The following is a 21,984-nucleotide window of genomic DNA, read 5'->3' as shown; positions in this document are numbered from 1 at the left end:
ATTGTGTACTTTTCACTTTCTAAACTAAAAACTACATTTATACATCTGCGCACATCCCTCCCAATTCAAAATCTACCTCAGGGATCCCCTAACTTGGCAACTTTAAGACTTGTGGAGTTGAAGTCCACAAGTCTTACAGTTGCCAAGTTTGGAGACCTCTGATCCAGCTCTTCGGGTAAATTTCAGTTCCAGAAGAATTGAGGTGAAACTTCTGTGTGATGGAGTCCATACACTACAGTTCCCATATGTTTTTTCACCACAGCTTTTAAAAGTCTGGGTTGTCGAAATCCCAACATGGCATTTTTGCCACACATCTTAGGACTTTTCCAAAATAGCATTAGCACTTAGACTTACATACCATTTTATAGAGCTTTACAGCCTTCTGTAAGCGGTTTACAGAGTCAACCTATTGCCCCCAACAATCTGGGTCCTTATTTTACCCACCTTGGAAGGATGGAAAGCTGAGTCAACCTTGAGCCTGGTGAGATTCAATCTGCCAAATTGCAGGCAGCTGGCAGTCAGCAGAAGTAGCTTGCAGTTCTGCACTCTAACCACTGTGCCACAGAGGCTCTCTAATGCTGCTATATGATCCAGTTTACAACAAACTATCTTTCATATGAAGAATAATAACTTGTGACATCTTCAAAGATATCAAGCAAGTATTCTTTTTGCCTTTTTGAGCTGCTCTGAAAGTTTCTCATTTATTCCATCTTTCATACTGACACAAACAGATGGCATAAAGCTACTCACTATTGTACTATATTGGGGGTGTCAAATTGGTGGCCTCCAGGCCGGATGCATCATATACAGGCCACGCCCACCCCAGCTCCGCAAATGGAAAAAACATCACAAAACATGATGTGACAGCAACGTGACATGGTGAGTTTGACACCCATGTTCTATACTGTAACATTATATAATAACAAGCATTCCAGTTCCAACTTTTTGGACTAGTGTTTAAGGCAGCAGGCTAGAAAGTAGGAGGCCCTCAGTTCTAATCCCTTTTAGCCCTGAAAGCCAGCTGGGTAATCTTAGGCCAGTCACTCTCTCTCAGTTCAACTCACTTCACGGGGTTGCTGTTGTGGAGAAAATGGGAGGAGGAAGGAGTGTTAGATATGTTTGCCATCTTGAATGATGCGTAGAAAATAAAGGTGGTATACATTATTCTATAAAATATGTCTTTGTAGAAAACACCTGAAGCAACCACCACATAAGTCCACATAAGTTTTTCACTAACAATTAATGCAAACATAGCTAGATTCCATACAGGATTAGAAAAGCTGCAGGAGACTGACACAGAAGCAGGGCCCTGTTAGATTTCCTGGAAGACAAATTACATCACTTCTCCCTCTGAACTTTTTTCCACTCCAGTGAGTCATAAAAGCTACTATATACAGTAAGTTTAACAATGAGCGCCTGTGCTTATTCTCCCTTGCTCTTATCTTTCTCATCTGCTTTTGTAGTTTAGTTATTCTGTGTCTTTTATGCTGCAATTGAGCTGAGCCAGTCTTATTCTTTACATTTAATTCTGCTGGCTAACAAAAGTTTTAATTAAATTTAATATCTGCACAAGGAAGCATTTGGTGTTTTCTCTCTTCAAACTTGAAAAAAAAAGGAAAGGTCTTAAGACATTCTGACTGAGGTAATGTTAAAGTAATTTTTGCTGTTGTATATTCAACAGATGACAGCAATAAGTGTGACTGAATATAAGTAGTTAATTAAACAGATAGCCCTCAAGTTATGAACATTCAGAGACCATTCAAAATTATAGCAGTGATAAACAAATAGTACTTATGTCTGCTCCAAAAGTTATGACAATTGCAACACCCTCTTGTGATTAAAATTTGGGCACTTGACAGCTCACCCACATAATCACAAGGATGCTTCAACTTGCCCATGCAATCTATCCCCCTATTTCTGCCCTTTTGATCTACTGCACTCTGCCATCTCCTTGTTCCCACTATTAATAACCAAGCATGCCCAGCACCGCCCTTTGCAAGGCTAGCTACTGGCTGCATAAGGGTTTTTTTTCCCCAAGGTAGTACAAGGCAGTTTCCTCACAAGACATCATGAAGAAGGCCTCACGTGACCAGCAGCTGCCTCACGTGACCCAGCAAGGTCCAAGCTGGATATGCCCTGTCAGCAACTGGAACAAGAGCATGGTAAAAGTCACCCCAAAAAGGAGAGCACAGGGAATCAGAGGTCTTGAGTGCAGAGTGAGAAAAGCAGCCCGCACCTGGTGCTTTGTACTATTTTGCTGGACCGGGCTAAGGCTTCATCCTGCAGGATTGGAGGCTGAAGCTTCACACTGAAGCTCAGGTGCTCCTTGCAGTTGTGGCATGCCAAGAAGCCCCTCAGCTGCAAGATAGCAAGCAACTCCAGAGTCATGCAATTTTTTGAATGCTTGCCACCCTCCTATAAGGCAAAGTGTATAGCAGCCAAAAGGGTAAGGAGTTGGGAGAATTAAAGGGAGGTAATACTTTACCTTGTAAGAGCCAAGTCTTGGGACTGGGAGGGACCAAGCTAAATATGGATTGGTATTGGTATTGTTCCTTAGCTAACAAGCAGTGGGATTCAGTCAATTACAGCTACATTGAATGCCGGTATTCCCATTGATAAGCAATGAGGCCACATGACACCTCACTTTATGGCTGGATTGCTTAGTGATGGAAATTCAGCTCCTAATTTCCATCGTAAGTCAATTAAAATATACATATGGATCTTTCCATTTTGTCCATTTATCCAACTATATGCCGAATATATATCCCTATAAGGATCAGAATCATGGAAGCCATAATATTCCCTGTAACACTCCATCAAAGTAAAAGTTGGACTTTAAAGAAACACTGACCCCTTTAAAGAAGTTGAAGAAGATTTCTGAAAATACTATGGATAGCCAAAGTAACAAACCAATGGATCATTGGACATATCAACCCAGAGTTCTCACTCAAAGCAGAAATGACCAAACTCAAATTATCCTACTTTGGACACCTAATGCAGATAACTTGTTCTGTGGAAAAAGTCTCCAATACTTGGAAAAATGGAAGAAAAGACAAGAGGATGACCAGCATCAAGGTGGATGACTCAGTTGCAGTGGTGATGAGTGCACTGTTGGGAGATCTGAAAGAACAGGTTAGGGATAGATTGTTATGGACAAGAGTCACCCTATGTTATCACTAGCATTCAAAAACAACTTGATGGTACATCATTCATCAATGAATCCTTCCATCAACAGTAACTATTCAAAAGGAATTTATGCCTTATATTTTAACACCTGACCAATAAAAGTTCCACTAGCTGCTTCCAAATATGCACTTTTTAATTTCTTCCTGTAAAGAAACTATCAATGGTTATGGCTTTGATCCAGGAAGTAGACAAGTTTCTCTCCAAATAACCTGGACAAGAATTTTTTTTAATGCACATTTTTTAAAAAAATCCTAAGAAACTATCATGAAATATTTTTGTAACTGCTGTAATACAAAAGTAGGTCTTATTTACAGCGCCAAAAACTAAACCTTATTGTGTCATTGCCCATCTTATGCAACAGCGACCACCACCACCCTTTGAGGCAGAAGGCCTATTTGCCATCTGTCTCTTGTTTTAGTCACAGGCAAATCTGTTGTCATATTGTTTTTCTTTGCCCATGTGAGAAATGACTCTCACATAAAGTTCCATTTTCTTAAGTACACCTAGCCTAGTAAGAGTTGAAGTGGACTAAAATTGCTCTGTTCTAATTTATTGTTTGTTTCTAATCTATGCAATGGATTCCCCACCTGGACCTTGCAGTGACACTCCATAAAGCATCAAAAGAGGAGGTTTGCAAAATGTATTAGCATAAATTGGGTATGTCTCTCTAACGGATAAAATCAATTGCATCTTTTAGAAAGCTTGCAAAATTGCTTCAAAACAGTTTTGGCACAGTTTCTCTGCTGGAGGTCCTAGCAGAACTGCAAACAAGATCACATGTAGATGAGGATAGCCTTTAAACCAACTACCAATCCTCTAAAAGATGAAGTTGTTTTAATCCTTCCAGAAGATATCCTTCCTTTTTCACTGACACTAACATGCTTTGCGTAAGACTGACATGTAGCATCTACTTTTCTCAAGTCTACAATACCGCATGGATCCTCTATTTTATGCAGAGTACTTTTATTGAACTCTCTGGAACTTGTCAATATGATGAAAAAACCGATCTATAGACCATGCCCCAATCACACAGAAAAAGCCGTAAGCATTAGTATGGCAGCTAGCAAGGGCTTTTAAAATGAGGAAGAAGATGAAATCTTTATTTGAGAACTTCTGACATATCAATATTAGAAACTGATATGCAGTTCAGCATTAAAATATTTAAATTATCCGGCTATACAAGTTATTTGTTCAAATTGATATATTATTCATAAACAGCCCACTAATTTTGTTTGATCTTGTATAATTACAATACTGAAAACACAAAATCCCTGAATATCCAGGAGCAGTATTTGTATACTATTTAGAAGTAGTGTACAAGTACTTCTTAACTAATGTTGGAATAATATAAATACTTAAGTATTTTTTTAAAAATAAAGCACAGATAATAGCACAGATAAGGGCCATGCATAAGTGCACAATCTTGCCTACTGTCCCTGTCCTATTGTCCCCATTTATTCGTACCTATTTCCTGTATTCTTACTCACCTTGTGATTGACAAATCAAATAAATAAATAAAAATAAAAAACAAATACAGGTTTCAAAGTCTATACTGAGGTTTTATCCAAAACTGCTAAAAGTTTTTGTGTGGTTGTCATAAAAGTTCAGAAAAAGAATTCAAAATGACTGTGTGCTTCTTTTTTAAAATGTACATTTTAATGTGGGACAGCCTTAGGGAAGCACAGAGCTAAAATTAGCCTTCTAGAAACAAGAAATCCTTTCCTTATCCTTTCTACATAAACAAGGGCTGCCAATTTGTCCCCATCATTGTCAGCAGACAAAAGCAAACCAAGACTGCAGCCAGACCACATTAAATAAAAGACATAGTAATTCCAGAGGCTGCCTAGAAGCCCACTGGGGTGTAAAGTCAAAACTGAAGCCTGCTTGTCAGCTATTTCCATAAAAGAACCAGAAGAAACAGTGACACTTCTATACAACAAAAAGGTCAAGGAGTTCATAGCCTTTTCATGACCCCAACAAGTCAAGGTCAAAAGATTCAGGTAGCAACTTGGCCTGGGCATAAGTTACTTGTTCAAATGAATTGTTTTAACAAATCAGCTTTGGTCAATTAAACCTAACAAGACATGTTGCATCACATAGCAGGGTTCCTGACACTGAGGCCAGGAGCTGAGACTGGCCTCATAAAACAAGGCTTTTAACGTGGCATAACAAATTTAAGGTAATCCATCTAGAAACCTCAGACATCAGCAGAATAAAATGCAAGCTGCCTTTACCAAGAGTAGTTTTCACACACACATAAAACAAATTAGGTTTTTTTTTAATGCTAAATTTGCAGCACAATTCTAGAAATTTATTCTGATGTAGATCTCATTATGTGAGATGCACTTTAATGTAACAATATTATTAATACCTTAGGAACTTTCTCCTAAAAATGCTTATCGCAGACTTCTTCAACTTTGGTGACTTCCAAACATACAAACTTCAACTCCCAGAATTCCCAAACAGTACATTTTTGTTAAGAATTCTGGAAACTGATCTTCATAGATACAGAGATGCATAGGAATGTATAATTTCTACTTTTAGAGAGCAGAAAGCTCTTTATACTCAATCTTCACCATATTCAAAATGAATATATCTATATTATTCTTTCTCAAATCATCATGGGTTGAATTTAGAAATAGCAGGTAACTAAATAGTGAAAGGCTTCCACAGGTTACTCCCTAAGTTGAGTAAGAAATAAAAAAATGGATATACCTAAAATAAATAACCATTAAATATTAAGAACTATGAAGCTCAAGAGTTCATGACATCATGTAAAACTCAAGTCATTCAGTCCATTTTTTAGCACTTTATGCAGTGAAGACCGAATTTGAACCCTATGAATCCTTAACAAATGTCTTTAGAAGGTCTATGGAAGAATGGAGCATCCTTGGAATATCAAGAACTTTATTCACAATGATTTGAAACTAATTTATACTACATTTCTTAGATACACATGCTTACAAGTGTGAATTATACATATGCAAGCAAATCAAAATTGGCAACGACTCCCTGCCTTTCTGTTTGCCAGCCTGCAGTGTGTGTGCATCCTCAACCTTGGAAACACAGCCAATATTTTTCATTTCTCAAATTACTAAATAAGAAAATGTGACAATGATTATTTAATAGGTATTTTACTTCATAGAATAAACAACCTTTTCTGTGTAATGAACTACTCAAGATCTATCCTATTTCATGAATTATTCTGTGGACCACCACAGTATAATGTGGGAAATATCAACACAAGGACCTCAAGATTCTACAATAAACCCACCCCTCCCTGGACTCCCAAACAACATGGTCAAAATATGCTATGGTTCAGCAACATATGAAGTGTCATATAGGACACAAACATTATTTAATCAGTGAAAATCCAAAACTAAGGGTCAAACTGCACCTGATGTTAAATATGTAAATTTAAAATGCACATAGTCAGAAATGAGTATGTTTGATAATTAATCAGAACAGAAATGGCAAAAATAATCCAATCATTTTCTCCTCTACTAGTAATTCAAGGGAAAAAATCATACTCTGAATCTACTACTTCAAGTAAGAAGAACATCTTCATGACACTAATGTGTGAAATGTCTCATAAAAGTTCCAGTTTTAGAAGATGGGCTTTTCCAAAATAATAACTGCTGCATTTCTTTTCTAATCCCTTGATTATTAGTTCCAGCAACTACTGTTATTTGCATCTTTAAAACCATTCCTTAATTGTAAGTATGCATTTAGCTTATATCCACAAGACCAAATTACCTTGAATACACGCTAAATACATCTAATAATTGGATTTTATGTCATCTTTTGCAAAAACTTGTGAAATTTACTAAGCATGATTGTATCAACCATCTAATTGAAGCTTAATGCATTCAGGTTTTATAAAATTTAATTTAAGAATGTTCTTTATTATTGACATTTACTGTTGCATGAATGGGCTTCTGCTTGTGCAACAGTTTTCTCCCTTCCTCCTGAGTCTTAAACTAACACTAGAGTGGTCCACTAATTGTTCTGCTTATAACTACTGCTCTCTTGGTGAACAAACATCCATCTGGATTCTTCTCACAAAAATAAAAGCAACATGAAAAAGAAGAGCTGTCCTTTCAAAATTCTGTACATTCATGTCATAAGGCTATATTATAGTACAATCATGTCATAAAGGTATGTCATAAAGACACATCCTTTCCAGAAGATATTATCACTAAATGAACTTTTAATTTATCAAATTACCAATAAAATCTTTAACCTAAGTAGTAATTATGTACTCTCTTTCATTTCTATATAGTGGAATTTGTTTAACACTACAGAGCAGAAATTATTCTGAAGAACTTTCCTTTAAATATTTTATTTCCCACGTCTAATTTTACCTCAGAATATTAGAAAACACATTTTTTACTAAATTAACTGATTCAAAACATTAAACACTTGTCTTCTTACAAACTCAGAGGCAATAAGAGTTGTTTCTAGAGGTCCGTTTATAGAAGCAGAAAGGCATTACTTTTTGCTAAAGCTAGTTCTGCAACATTCTTTCAACTAATCTGCCTTGCTGCTGGGTCCCCTCCATCTTACAATTCCAAACAATCCAGAGACCCTCAGAAATAGCATAGCTGAGAAACTACGTTGCATACCCATTTACTCCTTTCTGATACAATTGATTAGTTTACCTCCTACATTACTAAGTAAAATTAAGTGCTTCTTTTCTAAAATAAGATTAAAAAAAAATTCAGTCCAGAATAATGAATTAGTTATTGCAATCATTAAAATTACTAGACAAAAATCATGCTTATTTTGGCATGCAAGGTATTAGGAATGCTTTTAGGTTTTCAAGAAATAGTACATTAAATATTCAGCCCACTTTGAAACAATATTATCCTAATATTCAGCCCACTTTGAAACAATATTATCCTTAACATATTAATACCCTTACTATTGTTGTTATGCTTTATAGCCAATAAGAAAATTCCAAGACCATACAAAACATTCATTTGCTCAATATACCAAATTTTATGCCAAATCCTGCTGAAAAGTGAACCAAGCTGGAATATATAATATTGTAATGAATATTTTAATACATATTGTAGAGTGACTTCAATACAAATGTAATGTTTTTATATGCAAGGGAAACAATGAGTCACCAGATACAAGTCTGGCAGCAGCCATTTTGTGCAAATATCTTAAATGGCTGGGTGTACATATCACATTAAACCAGTAACCCCCAAACTTGGGTGAATTACCAAAACTTCGGTAAAAGTGCTTTTCCTGTGGGTAACAATACACAAACCCATTATCCAATCACAATAGGGATATTTAAACTGACTTAAAATATTTTACTAATGAAGGTGAGTATGTGTCTCAGAATCTAATCTGGGTCTGTGTCCCAGGATAATGTTGCAGGATCTAACTGTGTCAAGTCATGGGACCAGAGGTTTAGTCTTCCGAGATTTCAGGCTCTTGCTAGAGCCCATCCTCAATGAATTTCTCTCTACCAGAATGTGTGGTAGAGAGAAGTTCCCTGAGGTGGGCTCAAGTACAAGTCTGAAATCTCAGAAGACTAAACCTCTGGTCCGGTGACCAATCCAGATTGTATTCTGCATGGTAATAAAGTTAAACGTTTGGGAAGCACTGAATTAAACCATAGCTGAGTTCATACAATAGAAACCACAATGGCTATGCTCATATTTCTAGATTGCTGGACTTGACTTTATTTCATAAAAAATATAGTGCTAGTGATTTTTACAGAAACTTGCTACCACTAACATAATTACATCAATTTTTATCTAGAAAATTGCATGAACAAATGACTATTTATCCATACCCTCTGAAATCCTTAGAAACATAGAAATGTACTTCATATCTCATGTGAAACACATTATACACACATACATGCATACGTATCGATTACACCATGTTGTTTTTGCATTAATTACTACATGGGATTTTTCAAATATCTAATTTTTTAATTGTCATTTTACAATGCGCAAATATATATCTTCTCAAAATCTTCATTCTAACATTTCTAAAATGACCAATACATTATTAAAAGTTAGTTTAATTAGTCAGTATTGCACTGTTTCAATAAGCAGTAGCAGATTATGTTTTAGGTTTTGGTACATTGTAATACTTCCCTTCTAAAAGCAGTAACCCTGTAACTTAATTTAGCCTTTATGAATGGTAAATTATCCAGATTATTGTTTTCAACATTTATTTTAATTGATAAAATTCTCATTTTATTTACATTTATTAACATTAGTGATGTATAGTCAAAATGTATAACACACAAAATAGTTTGAAATAACTTAAAAAATACTTAACTCAAGTTTCCCTTTTTAAAACTTTTTTAAAAATATGTTATTATTATATTACCGCATTAATATGTATCAGGAGGGAGAGAAGAATAACCAATACCTAATATCAATGTCCAATGAATACAATACAGCAAATTGTGTACCCTTAAAAAGATTCTCCCAAGATGATACTCATAATACAAACTATTAACATTACAAGATAATTCACCTTCTAGGTATAAGCTACATGTAAGCTACAAATGTAGAAGGCATGTAAACTGAATATAATGCCAACAAAGAACACGTGGGCATATCAACAAGATATATACATTTTTACTTTACTCTTATGATCAACTATTCTCTTTTGTTCTAAGACCAAACTAGTAGTCACCTGATCTGTCCCCCCCCCCTTTTTTTTTTCTACAAACATGACACATTTCAGTACTCATGTAGGCCAGATTTCCTTCATGTGGCTTTTTAGGTAAAACTGCTAGCCTATTAATTAAGAGAATAATAGAGATTAGCATGAAAACAATATTAAAACTATCTAGGAAACAACAGCAATGCCTTAGCTTTTGCACTTGCCTTGGGTGCCAACTCATGCAGCTTACTTACAAAAATAATTGATGTTTTACAATCTGGAAATCCAAGTGCATCCAAACTAAAGCAAACCGGAATAAAATATCTTTTATGCTGTAAACAAAATATATTTCTATTTGATTATAAATGTAGCATTAGCCTTCTAATATTTTTAATTAATGTGCTAAAGCAGAATTAGTTATATAAGATTATTGAAATAAGAAACATGGTGCAACTCCATGACATATAAATAAGACTCAGAAACACTGTGTGAAATGTGTGTTATGTGTTATCATAATTATTTTAAGGACACATAATATATCCCAAGATGCATTAGGCAGCCTAAAATAAAAGCATGTATTTCTTTATAACTCCAGAACAGCAAACACCAGGAGGATTAAATTATTTAGAAAAGAAATACACACCAAAAATCGTTCATTTCAATAAAAAAAGAGGAACTTTAAAAATGTGCTGCTATAGAATAAAAAAGTTATCTATTAAGAGGACGGATTTCTTTTATCTGAAGTTCTACTGCAGCAAATAAATACAACAGCTTTCATTCAGTGATTGTCAAAAAACTTTCCAATGTGCCCACTGCAATGCAGATGCCAACCAACGAATCAAAGGCATTCACAAACTAGACAAAGAGGGTTTGATGCCAACCTCGGTGCCACTGGCAACCATTATTGGCATCAAGCACATTGTCTGCTTTTCCTCCCCCACTCTGCTGGCACTTGACAAACAAAATGGCGGTTCTTGTAGAAACGGAACACAGCACAAGAGCTGTACTGATTGAATCAAATATTACCAACTGATTTTATAGAGACTGAAACAGAGCCTATACCCAATTTTAAAAAAACTAATAAATATATCCTTTTTCAGCTAAGCAAGATACTGTAATCCTAATTCTTAATTTTGAAATGAATTTAATTAGAACATGTAGCATTTAAATAAATGTTATTAAAACGGGCTTCTTGCTTCATCTGAACACCTGTAGACCACAAATTATTTTAAGACTATTTTCTGCCCCCAGCTAGCAAAATAATCAACATCAATCAAATAAGAATTTAATTCTCTTGTGTTTTGAAACTTTAAGATAGGAATTCTGAAAAAAAAAAGTGATGGCAAAAGAAAGGGCTTTTTTTTTAGAAAAAGACTTATACACTGTCAATATCGTAACTTGGTAGGCTGGTCTGTATTTCTTCCTTCAATGCAGATTTGGAAAAACTGAAAAATACTCTCCAGCAAAACATAAAAGTGACTTATATTTCTATATCAAGAAATTCTCAATATATTGTAGCATTACTCTGCTCTGCAATGCGGATACCAACTAACAAATCACAGGCATTCTAGTCTAAACAAAGAAGGTCCAATGCCAACCTTGGTGCCACTGGCAACCATTTCTGGCTCTCAAACTATTCTTCCTCATGTTTTTGCCAATATTTCAATATAGCTCCATTTTATTATTTCATTCATTCAAGAATTTTATTGTTTTTTCAACTCTCCATGAATTTTTCTTATCATCCCACCCGTTAACCGATAAAACATTACCAAGTAGATATTCATATGCTTAGCTAGAAAACCAACTCTCTTCAAAAATATTTTAGTTTGATATAACTCATGTATATATATAAGCAGCCTTCACTCCCTGCCTGCCAAAGGGTTAAGAGGAAGCTACCTTGAGAATAATTCAAACCTACAATCTTTTTCAATACAAAGGAAAAATGGCTGAATTTCTACCACAAAAACAGTAATTCCAAAACAGTCTTTAGAAGCTTCACTTGTGATAGTGTCTTTCTGTAGGTAACCTAATATAGATACCAACTTTTCATCCACAATTGTCACCAAATGAAAAAATATTGGAAAAATCCAATCATTTTAGAAAACATTTACAGAAGTTATTTTGACAAGTCATACACAATCCCTAGTATCATCTGATATCACCATTGTTTTACAGGAATCCTGTCAATGCAAGCAAACACAGCCTCTGAAGAAATATATATGCACAGATATAAAAATGCTGTATCCCTTTTATTTTCAGATACAGTTGACTTTCTAATGGAGATAATATGCAACCAAGTTAAATGTTCCATCATAAAGTCACTAAGTACAAACTTCACATATAGTTTAACATAACTATGTTAACTATATTTAACACTTGTTTCAGTTACTAAACATTATGTCTTTAAATACTCTTTGAGATAAAGGGAATATAAAGTTCATACAATCAAGATCAAAATGTTCACTATTGATTGTTTTTCATTCAAGATTAATTTGCAGTGTATTTAAATTCATATAATCCTAAATGAGGGCTCTCCTTCAATCCCAATCAAGGATTGCAGATTTAGATTACAAGAATTTTCAAATGTATATCACAGCAAAGCTTAGAGTGTTGGTCATGCTAAAGTCACATTGAAACCAATGGAACGTAAATAGTATTCACTTGGTTCTAAACTGGAATCCAGCCTACATTTTATAACTGCTATCATTGTTGAAAAACAGAACTGTGTTTTTTATGGTAAATGTTTGTTTTTCATGGTAAAACTACCACACAGTAACTGTATACTATACACAGTTAGAAGTCAGCAATGACAATATTGGACTAAATTATACAAAATCAACACTAAAAATACCAAGAAAAAGCCAAGTCTTTTGGTAGTATCACCAGAAACATGAAAAATAATTTTACTTTTTAATATTTGCATCAACATTCCCCATCCATCTTTCTTTTGGCAGTTTCCAGGACCAGGCCAATTTTTGTCAAAATTCGCCATCTGCAAATACTCCATGATGTTAACTTAGATATATTTATTATGTGGTTCTAGAATCAATCTACCATAATGGTTACAGGCTTTAATGTAAAAAATGTACGTAACAAAAAAGATAACAAATTCTACATTAGGTCAATTATCATCACTGAAAACAAATCATATAAGCAGATATACAATCATAACAATTACAGAAGTTTTTCACTACAACATAATTTAAAATAACCATATTGAAGCAATGTTTAAAATAAGTGGAGAAGTTTTTACCTCAAAATTTGGAGAAATGCCACACTATGAACACTGATAAGCGACTATATCACATAATTATATTTATTGCATAATATATATAAATATATAAAACATCATATTTCATTCTTTTATTTAATAGTTCTATTGTAATGAATACAATTGTTATGAATGTATATGCTATGAATATATTCTGTAACACATACCAAAATCATTCGTAGTATTTTTCAACTTTTATAACAAATGTTAATATATATTTTGGATTCTCCTGCATCTAATGTATACATTAGCAAGCACGTATCAATATCTGTAAAGATATATGAAATGTTTACAGCTTTTTTTAAAAAAACAAAAAAGTGGTATAGTGTATTCATGTGCATATGTGTATAAATATCTGAATAAATAGAATATTTTTAAAAGCCCTACCTTGATCCTGCACATAGTATGCCAGAAACAAATCAAGCTCCTTGACAGATACTGTTATGTGATGTGGCTGAACGCAAAGTGCTGGATTTGTGCAATGGGGGGATTTCATGAGCCGTTCTCCATCGGTACTTTCCAGGGGGATACCTTTAAAAAGGATCACCATGACTAGATCCAGGCGCCAGACTTTGTCTGCTTGCCTAAGGCAGTCGATTCTCCTAATCTTGCCCTTCTGGTCAGGATTGGATAAAACACAGCATGGGTGCTTCTTCCCAGTAACAGTAAGCACAAAATCCTCCCGATATTCTTGGCGGATATCTTTGCGCAATTTGGCGAGAAGCCTGGATGCCCACTTCTGTTTGATTTCTGGCTTTTCACTAAGTAACTCATCCTTGACTGCTCTTTCTTCATCTTTTGACATTCGCTTTTCATGTTTTTTAAAGTACTTGCGTTTTCGAGCCTGAAGGTTGAACCACGTATAGGCAATTGCACGGACATGTGGAAGAAGTGCCTCAATGAATGGGTGAAATTCATCCTGTTAGAAGAAACAAAAAGAAAAACTAAACTTCAGGGACTAGTTTTACTTATACAATTACAAACAAATATTTTTGGGGGGGAAATCAGTAAAATGAACACTTATGTATGCCATGAGCATTCCTAAGCATTTTCAGCAGGCTTACAATTATTTAAAAAGATACATACATGGTATAAAAATGTATGTCTATAATTCACTTATGGAAGTATTATAATATTTTATAAATACATCAATTCTTGGGCTTGGTTCCAAACAGACAGACAATTGTATTAGTTTAAAATTAAACAAAATGGCCCTGGAATTTTGAATGTTTTGGCTATAATTTAACAAATGACAAATATTGGCACAGCAAATTTTAAGACAAATGACTAGAAATATTATAAATGTAGAAGTTAATATTGCAAATAATTTACCTTCTGATTCGGAAACATTATGGCATACATGTTCAATGTTGCATTATGTAGTTTCCACTTTTGTCATCAGCAAGAGACTGATGACAACACAAAGACTATGAACAATGAAAATATAACTCAATCCCTTATTAATCACCCAACATTCCAGTTATCATAGTATTATTCTAACAGGAATAACCACAGAAATAAACAAATAAGGCAAGAAAGGCCAAAGGAAAGACACAGTTCTAATATAATTAGGGTACCTTACAGCATTCACTAGCTGCCCATGTTTCCCCACTTAACTTTACCCCCCCCCCCAAAAAAAAAAATTTAACTGACAATTACATGGAACTGTAACAGAATTAATTACCTATTAACTCAAGGATAGTCCTTAAGTATGTAATAATTATTTCATCCCACTCCAAAAAAAAAAAAAACCCTTTTAGGTACACAAAGAAAAAAGGATAATTTGAAACAAACTTTGTCTTCTTTGTGATCTAACACTCTGTAACTCTGTGACGTTAACACTGTATTATTGGATAATCCTGTTTTCTGAAATACACAGATATATTGGACTTGAAAACTTTTCCTTTTATAGGCTTTACCTAGCTATTCATACAGATTATCTATATTTTATTATTTGTTTCAATTGACTAAATGTTGGCTAATACTAGCAATTACTTTATTTTGATCAATAAGAACTACTAAGGTGATGTGCCTCAAATTTCGTCTTTGTCACATACAATATATAATTTACTTCAAAGAAAAATGATCTCTGTAGTCCTGGCACCTATCATAAGATTTGAAAGAAAATTGTGGCAAAAGAAGAGCAATGTTATTCATTCATTTGTTTGTCCTATAATTTTTAGACCATATTTAATTCAAATTGAATTTAAATCATAATACTGTAAAATATTGACGCTAAAATTAGTCCTGATTATAAAATTAATTGTATTTTTCAAGCAAAATGGTAGCATTTTGCATATTAATATACTTAATTGTTAACTTAATAAATTGGAAAATGAATGTCATTAATTTTAAGAATCCTATATTTCAGTTTGAGAATATAAAATGTATTTATTCTATTCAAAATTCCTGTAGAGTTTTATCTAACAGTTCATACAATCAACTAATACTCAACGAAAGTTCATACAAAGTATTCACACCAAATACTGAAATCTTCTTTAAATTGAATCCTGCATTTTTATAAGTAAAAATAGCAAGATTTTATAACACCTTATAGTAAGACTTTTCAAGAAGTGCTGTAAGACCAGCAATGTTATTTCAATTTTGGTTTTATATATACACCTCTTTCCTTTTTAAGGCAGACATTAATCAACTAGAATAGAAATACAGGGCATAAAAAGAATTATAATGCAATTAAAACAAGGTTTCAAGCAATTACTAAAGTCATAAGCCATTCTATCCAAGTTTTCTGTTACTTTAAGGGCACAAACTACATTAAGGAAAGAGTTAAACCACAATCTGCTCTTTGTGTGGGAAGAGAGCACAGCTCAGAGCAACCACAGCCCTCGATAAGACTTCCCTATCTCAGTGCACTCTGGTGCCATTTTTTTTTACTACTAGTTTCTTTTTCTCAAAAACTGAGTGCTATAGAATTCTTAGTAAAACATGTATTTTAATAAGAAACTTATTTCATTACTTCTAACTTATATAAGAAATTATTAAAAAGCCTAGAAATTGAATGGTTAGAAATTATGTCCGGTACTGTTTAAAGTTATTTTACAATATATATTACCCCCATAAATTCCAATCGAAGTTCCTGTGATGTTGACAATTCAGATCATGGTATTTGGCATTACTTCATTTTAATCACATTTGGGAAACTGCAGACCCAACTCAATGCAACAGGATAAATGCATGGTCTCTGTGATTACTAGTGCTATGTATTCTGTGTTTTTAAAATTATGTTCACTGTTCACAAATTCTAATTTTACATATAAAGTTTCCAGAATATATTTACTGCTATAAAAATGCAGTTATAAAATCCAAGTTATCTGATAAAAAACATACATTTGTGTTTTTAAACTCCTGCATTAAGTAACAGACCTTGGCATAAAATTCATAATTAAATAAAATTACAATCACTAGTACACATATCAACTATTGTAACATCCCAAAACATTGTTTAAATAAGAATTGTTTCTCAAGTAAAACTTATGTTACATAGGTTCTCTTCAAAAATTCTTATACACTCGGTATGAAATTTGGTATTTTGAAAAATGCACAATGTAAGAGAAAGTTGTATTTTGCATAGATTGCAAATAAAAACAAAGAGCAAACTTTTTCACAGATAAATCAAACTTCTTAAAGTTATTTTAAGCCACAATAGTTATGGATCTACAATCGTGGTCAATTTCCACAATATCTTCATGTTATTTACCTTCCCCTATAAAAAAAAACACTTTTTTTCAGAAAAAAATGAAAAATGATTTCCCATTTCTATCTTATCTTCCTATTAGTTTGTTATATGAATTCAGAAAATTATTTCACAAAATAAACAATGCAAAAATATAGCCAAAGGTACGCACACTTATGTTTAATGTTCACTTTAGCAATTCTAGTTTAGATATAAAATTCCATAAATCTGTATTTACTGCTTGGACTACTTCTTTAAAAAAGACTTCAGCTGTGAGTACTAACAACTATTCATGGATCTAAAAACTAAGTTTATATTAATTACACAAAAGGAGGAATGTGTTCAGATAATCCTGTTTTATTTAATCAGGTTAGGTTTCCAAGATATAAAATGTCTATTGACACCTCATTTATTCTTATATCTTATAGATTTCAATGCAACTTAATTTGACTCCAAGGTAACCACAACCGTACAATAAAGTAACCGCTCCCAAAATCCAAACTACTGTACTATTTTTATATAGATTCTTTTTAGAAAAAGGTTTATCAAATGCATGTTCTATACAGTTTTTAGCCAAATATTCCTCTTCTTCATTTCTACGATTTCTAACAACAAATATATTATAAAATACCAATAGTACAATATTATATTCACCATAAACCTGCTCTACAAGTATGGGACAATGGGTATGTATTCAAAACTTGAGAGGGATCTGAATTTTGTCCCAACCATTCTTATAAGCTATTTATTCTTCAAGTCTGTGAATTATAAATTCACAAACTAAATAGAAAACCATCTTAGAAATCATTTGGGGAAAACGGTATACATTTCATCTCAAAACTAGTGGGCATTTTGTTGAAACACTTGACTTATCTTAAATTGGTCAATACTAGGTTTGCCGTAACACTGTTTCAGACTTGTAGATTGCATGCAAACCATGCCTAAATAATTTATTTTGTTTTGGAAAAGACAAAGTGACATTTAATACTATGCTTATGGTAAATAAGCAAGTGATAAAACTTGCTTAATAACAGTCAAGGAAAATTTTAATGCTGCCCTGTAATAAGTTCAGGCACAAATACCCTATTCTAAAACACTTCTGTGAATTGAGGCATTAGGCCAGAAACAAGAATGGATTATACCTTATGTTACCATTAAAGCATATTACATTAAAAACTTAAGCTAAATTTTCACCTATACCTATCTCCACAGAAACCCAACTATATGATGATCCTAGGCCAGTAACTATGGCTTTGCAAGGGAATACTATGAAACTAATAAATATTTCTATGTGGCTGGTAGAAGTCTCCTTAAGTATTAAATGCGTGTTAACAGAGAGAAAAACATTATACTGAATTTTACAATGTTCTGCCAATTGATCAAGAGACATAAACCGTGTGTGCGCGCTGATGTGTAAGTGCTGACTTTTTATAATTTCTCAAATACCTCAGAACACTTTTTACACCTGCTTTGCATCAGTAAAGTTCTCATTTACTGGCTAAAAAGATTCCAAAGTTAATCACATTTTGATGCCAAACAAAATATAAACAATAAAAACGTGTCAGCCAAAAAGCTACAGGACTGTATCCAATCACTGAATAATCCTTATCATTGTTTAAATCTTCATTCATAATTTGTGAATGCTCCAGTCCAATAGAATTACACTGGTTTCCAATTGTCAAAGAAAAGTGTTATTATTTTGATCATAACACCAACCAAAATATTACATAACAAAAACCTACTTCCCACAAATATTAGCTATATTACTATACATTAATGTGTTCAAATTGTACCCTAAGATTTCAACTAGACCTGATTTTTTTACATGCTACCTGGAATATTTAATGAATGAAAAAATGGTATAAATGTCACATGCTTTAGACACTTGAACATCTCAAAGCATTTTCTGTGCTATAATTTATATTAGATCCGACTCTGCACTCCATTTTTTTCCTATTGAAACATCTATGCCACCACCAACCTTTACTCCAATCACACCATGTGTTGCAATTCTAACTTAAGTTATGTGAATGGAAACCATTACCTGTTAAACCAACGTGAGTTTTGTCTATATGTTCTTCAAAGTAAAATCATGTATGTGTAGTGTACAAAATTACTCAGTTTTAAAAAATACACGAGTGTCTGCAGGCCTAATATAACAGGAAAAGGTTCCGTTTTCCTTATGACCTTGGGTGTTGACTTCAAAAAGTTTGAAGTACCGGAATTTATCAAGAAAAAATGTACAGCATAATGAAGAAAGCCTTCAGCTAAGTCACCCTTTCTCAAATCAGCCTGAAGTATATATAATTAATTCAGCACAGGATGGCATTATGTTACCAGTCATCGCTTAATTAAAAATAAGGGAACACTTTCCTTTTTCAGGTTAAGTACAGTCTGCAAAACGGACCATTGTTTTGTGGCGAATTCATATGAATCTACATGACGTGGCTGCTAGTTCTAATCACTTTTACCCTGCAAGAGTAATTTAATAATACTCGTTTATCATTGTCATTCTGAAATATTTATATTTCGTCCCTATCCCTCACACACACACCTTTTAATAGGTTTATATCACAAGTACATACATTTTTAGTTTCCCATCCTATAACAAGGACGGAACGAATATTCCTTTGAACAGTTCCAACTATATAGGTATTCGGTGCAACTCGGTACAAGTTTACTTTCTCCCCTCCCCTTAAAAAAATAAAGGGAAATAAAAAAAGGCGGCTATACCTGAGTGAGACAGATGGGAGAATACATCATGACTTCGCTCTAAGATAGTACTTCTGCCGAAAGGGAAAAAAAGTATCAAAAGCGCAACGGTTTCATCTATTCATTTTACAATCATCTAACGCTTCCAAAAGGAAAAGATGGATCCGGATCAAGGTCTGTTTTGAATCGCCACAACTTCGCAACCAGCCCCGGTCCTCCTTAAATAGCCAAAGATTCAAGTTCACTCCGAGCGCTAGATTTCCCGGGGTGAAATCCAATCTACACTTTTAACCCTCTTGTTCTCAGCGGCGGCGGCGGCGGTTCACTCTCGCTGCTGTTTGTGCAGTGGCTGCTGGTGAATTGGGACAGGAGGCGGCGGAATGGGGGCGGGGGGGTGGGGGCTGAATGGAATGCAGGGAGTTAAGCGGGGGGGGGGGTCCGGGTTTTCTTTTTTCCTCCTTCCTCGCGGTTTTTTTCTTCCCCCCTTTCTCCTGGATTTCCAAGCGCTTTGGAACAGCAGCTAGCGGGATACACCACGATACTATCAACCACGTTGCCAAAGTTCAAGGTTGCAGCGGCGGAGCAGGAAAATCCTGGCGTATATCGGCAGGCGAAACTTTGCAACAGCCCTGTGCAGTAGAGCGCCAACCCGGGAGTGTGTGTGCGCGTGTGTGTGTGTGCGCGTGTGTGTGTGTGTGAAAGAGAGAGAGAGAGCGCTCGTCCCCCAAGGCTGCAGAAAGAGTTCGCAGCAGCGCGCAAACGCTGAGCTTCTTTCGCAGCAGCCTCTGCCTCCCTCTCTCTCCGTGTGTTCGTGTGTGTGTGTGTGTGTGTGTGTGTGTGTGTGTGTGTGTGTCTCTCTCTCTCTCCACCCCCTTTCTCTGTGGATAATGTTCAGAGCCTGCTTTTCAAACGCCCACTGTAATAAAAATGATCTCTTGAAAATTCAAAACGATCAATCTCTGCTTTCCCCTCCTCCTTCCCCTCCTCCCTTACACCCTTTCCCCTTTCTTCGGTGTACTGGTTTCTGCAAGACCTGGAAGTTCAGCAGTGGGGGGGGGGGGAGGGTATTTTACCCGAGAGCGCCTTTCTCTGGCCCTTCCTCCGTTGTATAGCTTTCTCCTCCAAACACTTTGGGATTTCGGTTTATTATTTAATTACACAATCGACGCATACATCCCTGCCCACCCCCCCGCCGCCGCTGCTGCTGCAAATGCATTCCTTCCCTCTTCCGAGCCCCCCCACCCCTTCCACTCCTTTCCCCTCTCCCTGCCTTTCCTCTTTAATCACCGCCGTACAGTACCAGAGCTTGGCCAACACATTTTTCCAAACGCGCTTGCTTTTTGCACACACTCTCACTTTCTCCTTTCTCTCCCCCTTCCCCCCCGCGCTTCCAGAGGGGGACTGAAAAGCGGGCCGGCTTGGGGGCAACTGGGGAGCGTTTTCGTAGTTCAAGTTCTGGAAGAGCGAAAAAAAGAGCGCAGCAGCAGCAGCAGCAGAAACCAACACACCGCCCGGTGGAAAATTCCTTCACAGGACGGGGGAAGAAAGGGTGGAGCGAAAGAAACCCCAACCCGCCCTGTCTGCAGACCCTGAATCTCGGCGGTCGAAGGGAGGGGGCTTCAAAGCGGGAAACTTTGCCTCTTCGCTACCGATTAGACAACAGGAACCGGGGGAGAGCGGGGTGGGGGGGGAAGCGGAGGAAATGTGCATTGGCGGCTCTTCCCCCTGCATACGTTGGCAGCCTAGGCAGCGTCTGGAAACCCGCGACCCCGTCCGCCTGCATGTGGAGCGAGGTCACCGAACTGAAGGCTCGCTCAGCTTTTACTCCCTCACGCCGCCCTGAGAAAGTGAAAGGCCGGCCTGCTCTTTGCAGACCCCGGTGGTGGAAAGGCGCCATGCTCGTAGGGAACCCCTTCCACGTGGCCTCCATCCCCCGCCTCAGACGTTTCACTCCTGCCCGTAATCTGATTTGTGGGGCTCCGTTTCGGGCAGCCTTTTATTTTATTTTTTTTTTCCACCAGGGTGCGAGGAGGAAATGGGTGGCGGCCCCCCTGAGGGAAACCAAATAAAAAATAAAAATAAAGGCCGCTGCTGGAGCAATAGGCTCGTCTGCTTTCAATCTCACCCACCAGATCGTGCCAAGAAGAAGTTCGCGCCCGCGGGTTTTTTTTTGTTTTTTTCCAGGAGTGCAGCATATTAAAACACACACACACGCACTAACGACGTTCTCACACTCGCCCTCAGGCGGGAAGTCAGTTTGAAGAACGTGTTTTTTTTTCCTTGGTTTTTTTTTTGCTTGGCGAGGGGTGCCCTACCATTGATGAATTTTATCTAAAAGTTGGATTCGAGACTTTCGGGAAAAAGTGTCTCATTGGGGGCGCCAAGTTCCGAGATCGCCCCTTTTCAAACTTTTGCTTTCGTCAGACTTTTATCACCCGTAAAGTCTCCCGTTCTTGGAAGAGCAAAGAAAAGTGGCCCA

At 35.8% G+C, this 21,984-nt stretch overlaps 1 protein-coding gene across 16 annotated transcripts in view; it reads right to left on the bottom strand.

Annotated features, from left to right (window-relative positions):
* Window positions 1–21,984, bottom strand: part of NFIB (nuclear factor I B) — a 319,107-nt gene that overhangs the window by 202,634 nt on the left and 94,489 nt on the right. For 8 of the 16 annotated variants that reach the window (XR_015742153.1, XR_015742155.1, XM_026718410.2 and 5 more), the window contains exons 1-2: window positions 19,527–20,314; window positions 13,487–14,018 (exon numbers count right to left, since the gene is read on the bottom strand). Coding sequence is in view for 14 of the 16 variants with exons in the window: in XM_026718410.2 (XP_026574195.1) it covers window positions 13,487–14,018; window positions 19,527–19,556 (562 nt within the window). In the remaining 2 variants the exon portion in view is untranslated. Of the gene's footprint in view, window positions 1–13,486; window positions 14,019–19,526; window positions 20,315–21,984 lie in introns of those variants that run through there. The other 8 variants (XM_087926612.1, XM_087926606.1, XM_087926608.1 and 5 more) reach the window with 1 other exon arrangement.

This window comes from Pseudonaja textilis, chromosome 2 (assembly GCF_049901715.1).
Source record: "Pseudonaja textilis isolate UNSWEBS1 chromosome 2, rPseTex1.2, whole genome shotgun sequence".
NCBI lineage: Eukaryota > Metazoa > Chordata > Lepidosauria > Squamata > Elapidae > Pseudonaja > Pseudonaja textilis.
This window is presented reverse-complemented; position numbering and strand designations above follow the sequence as displayed.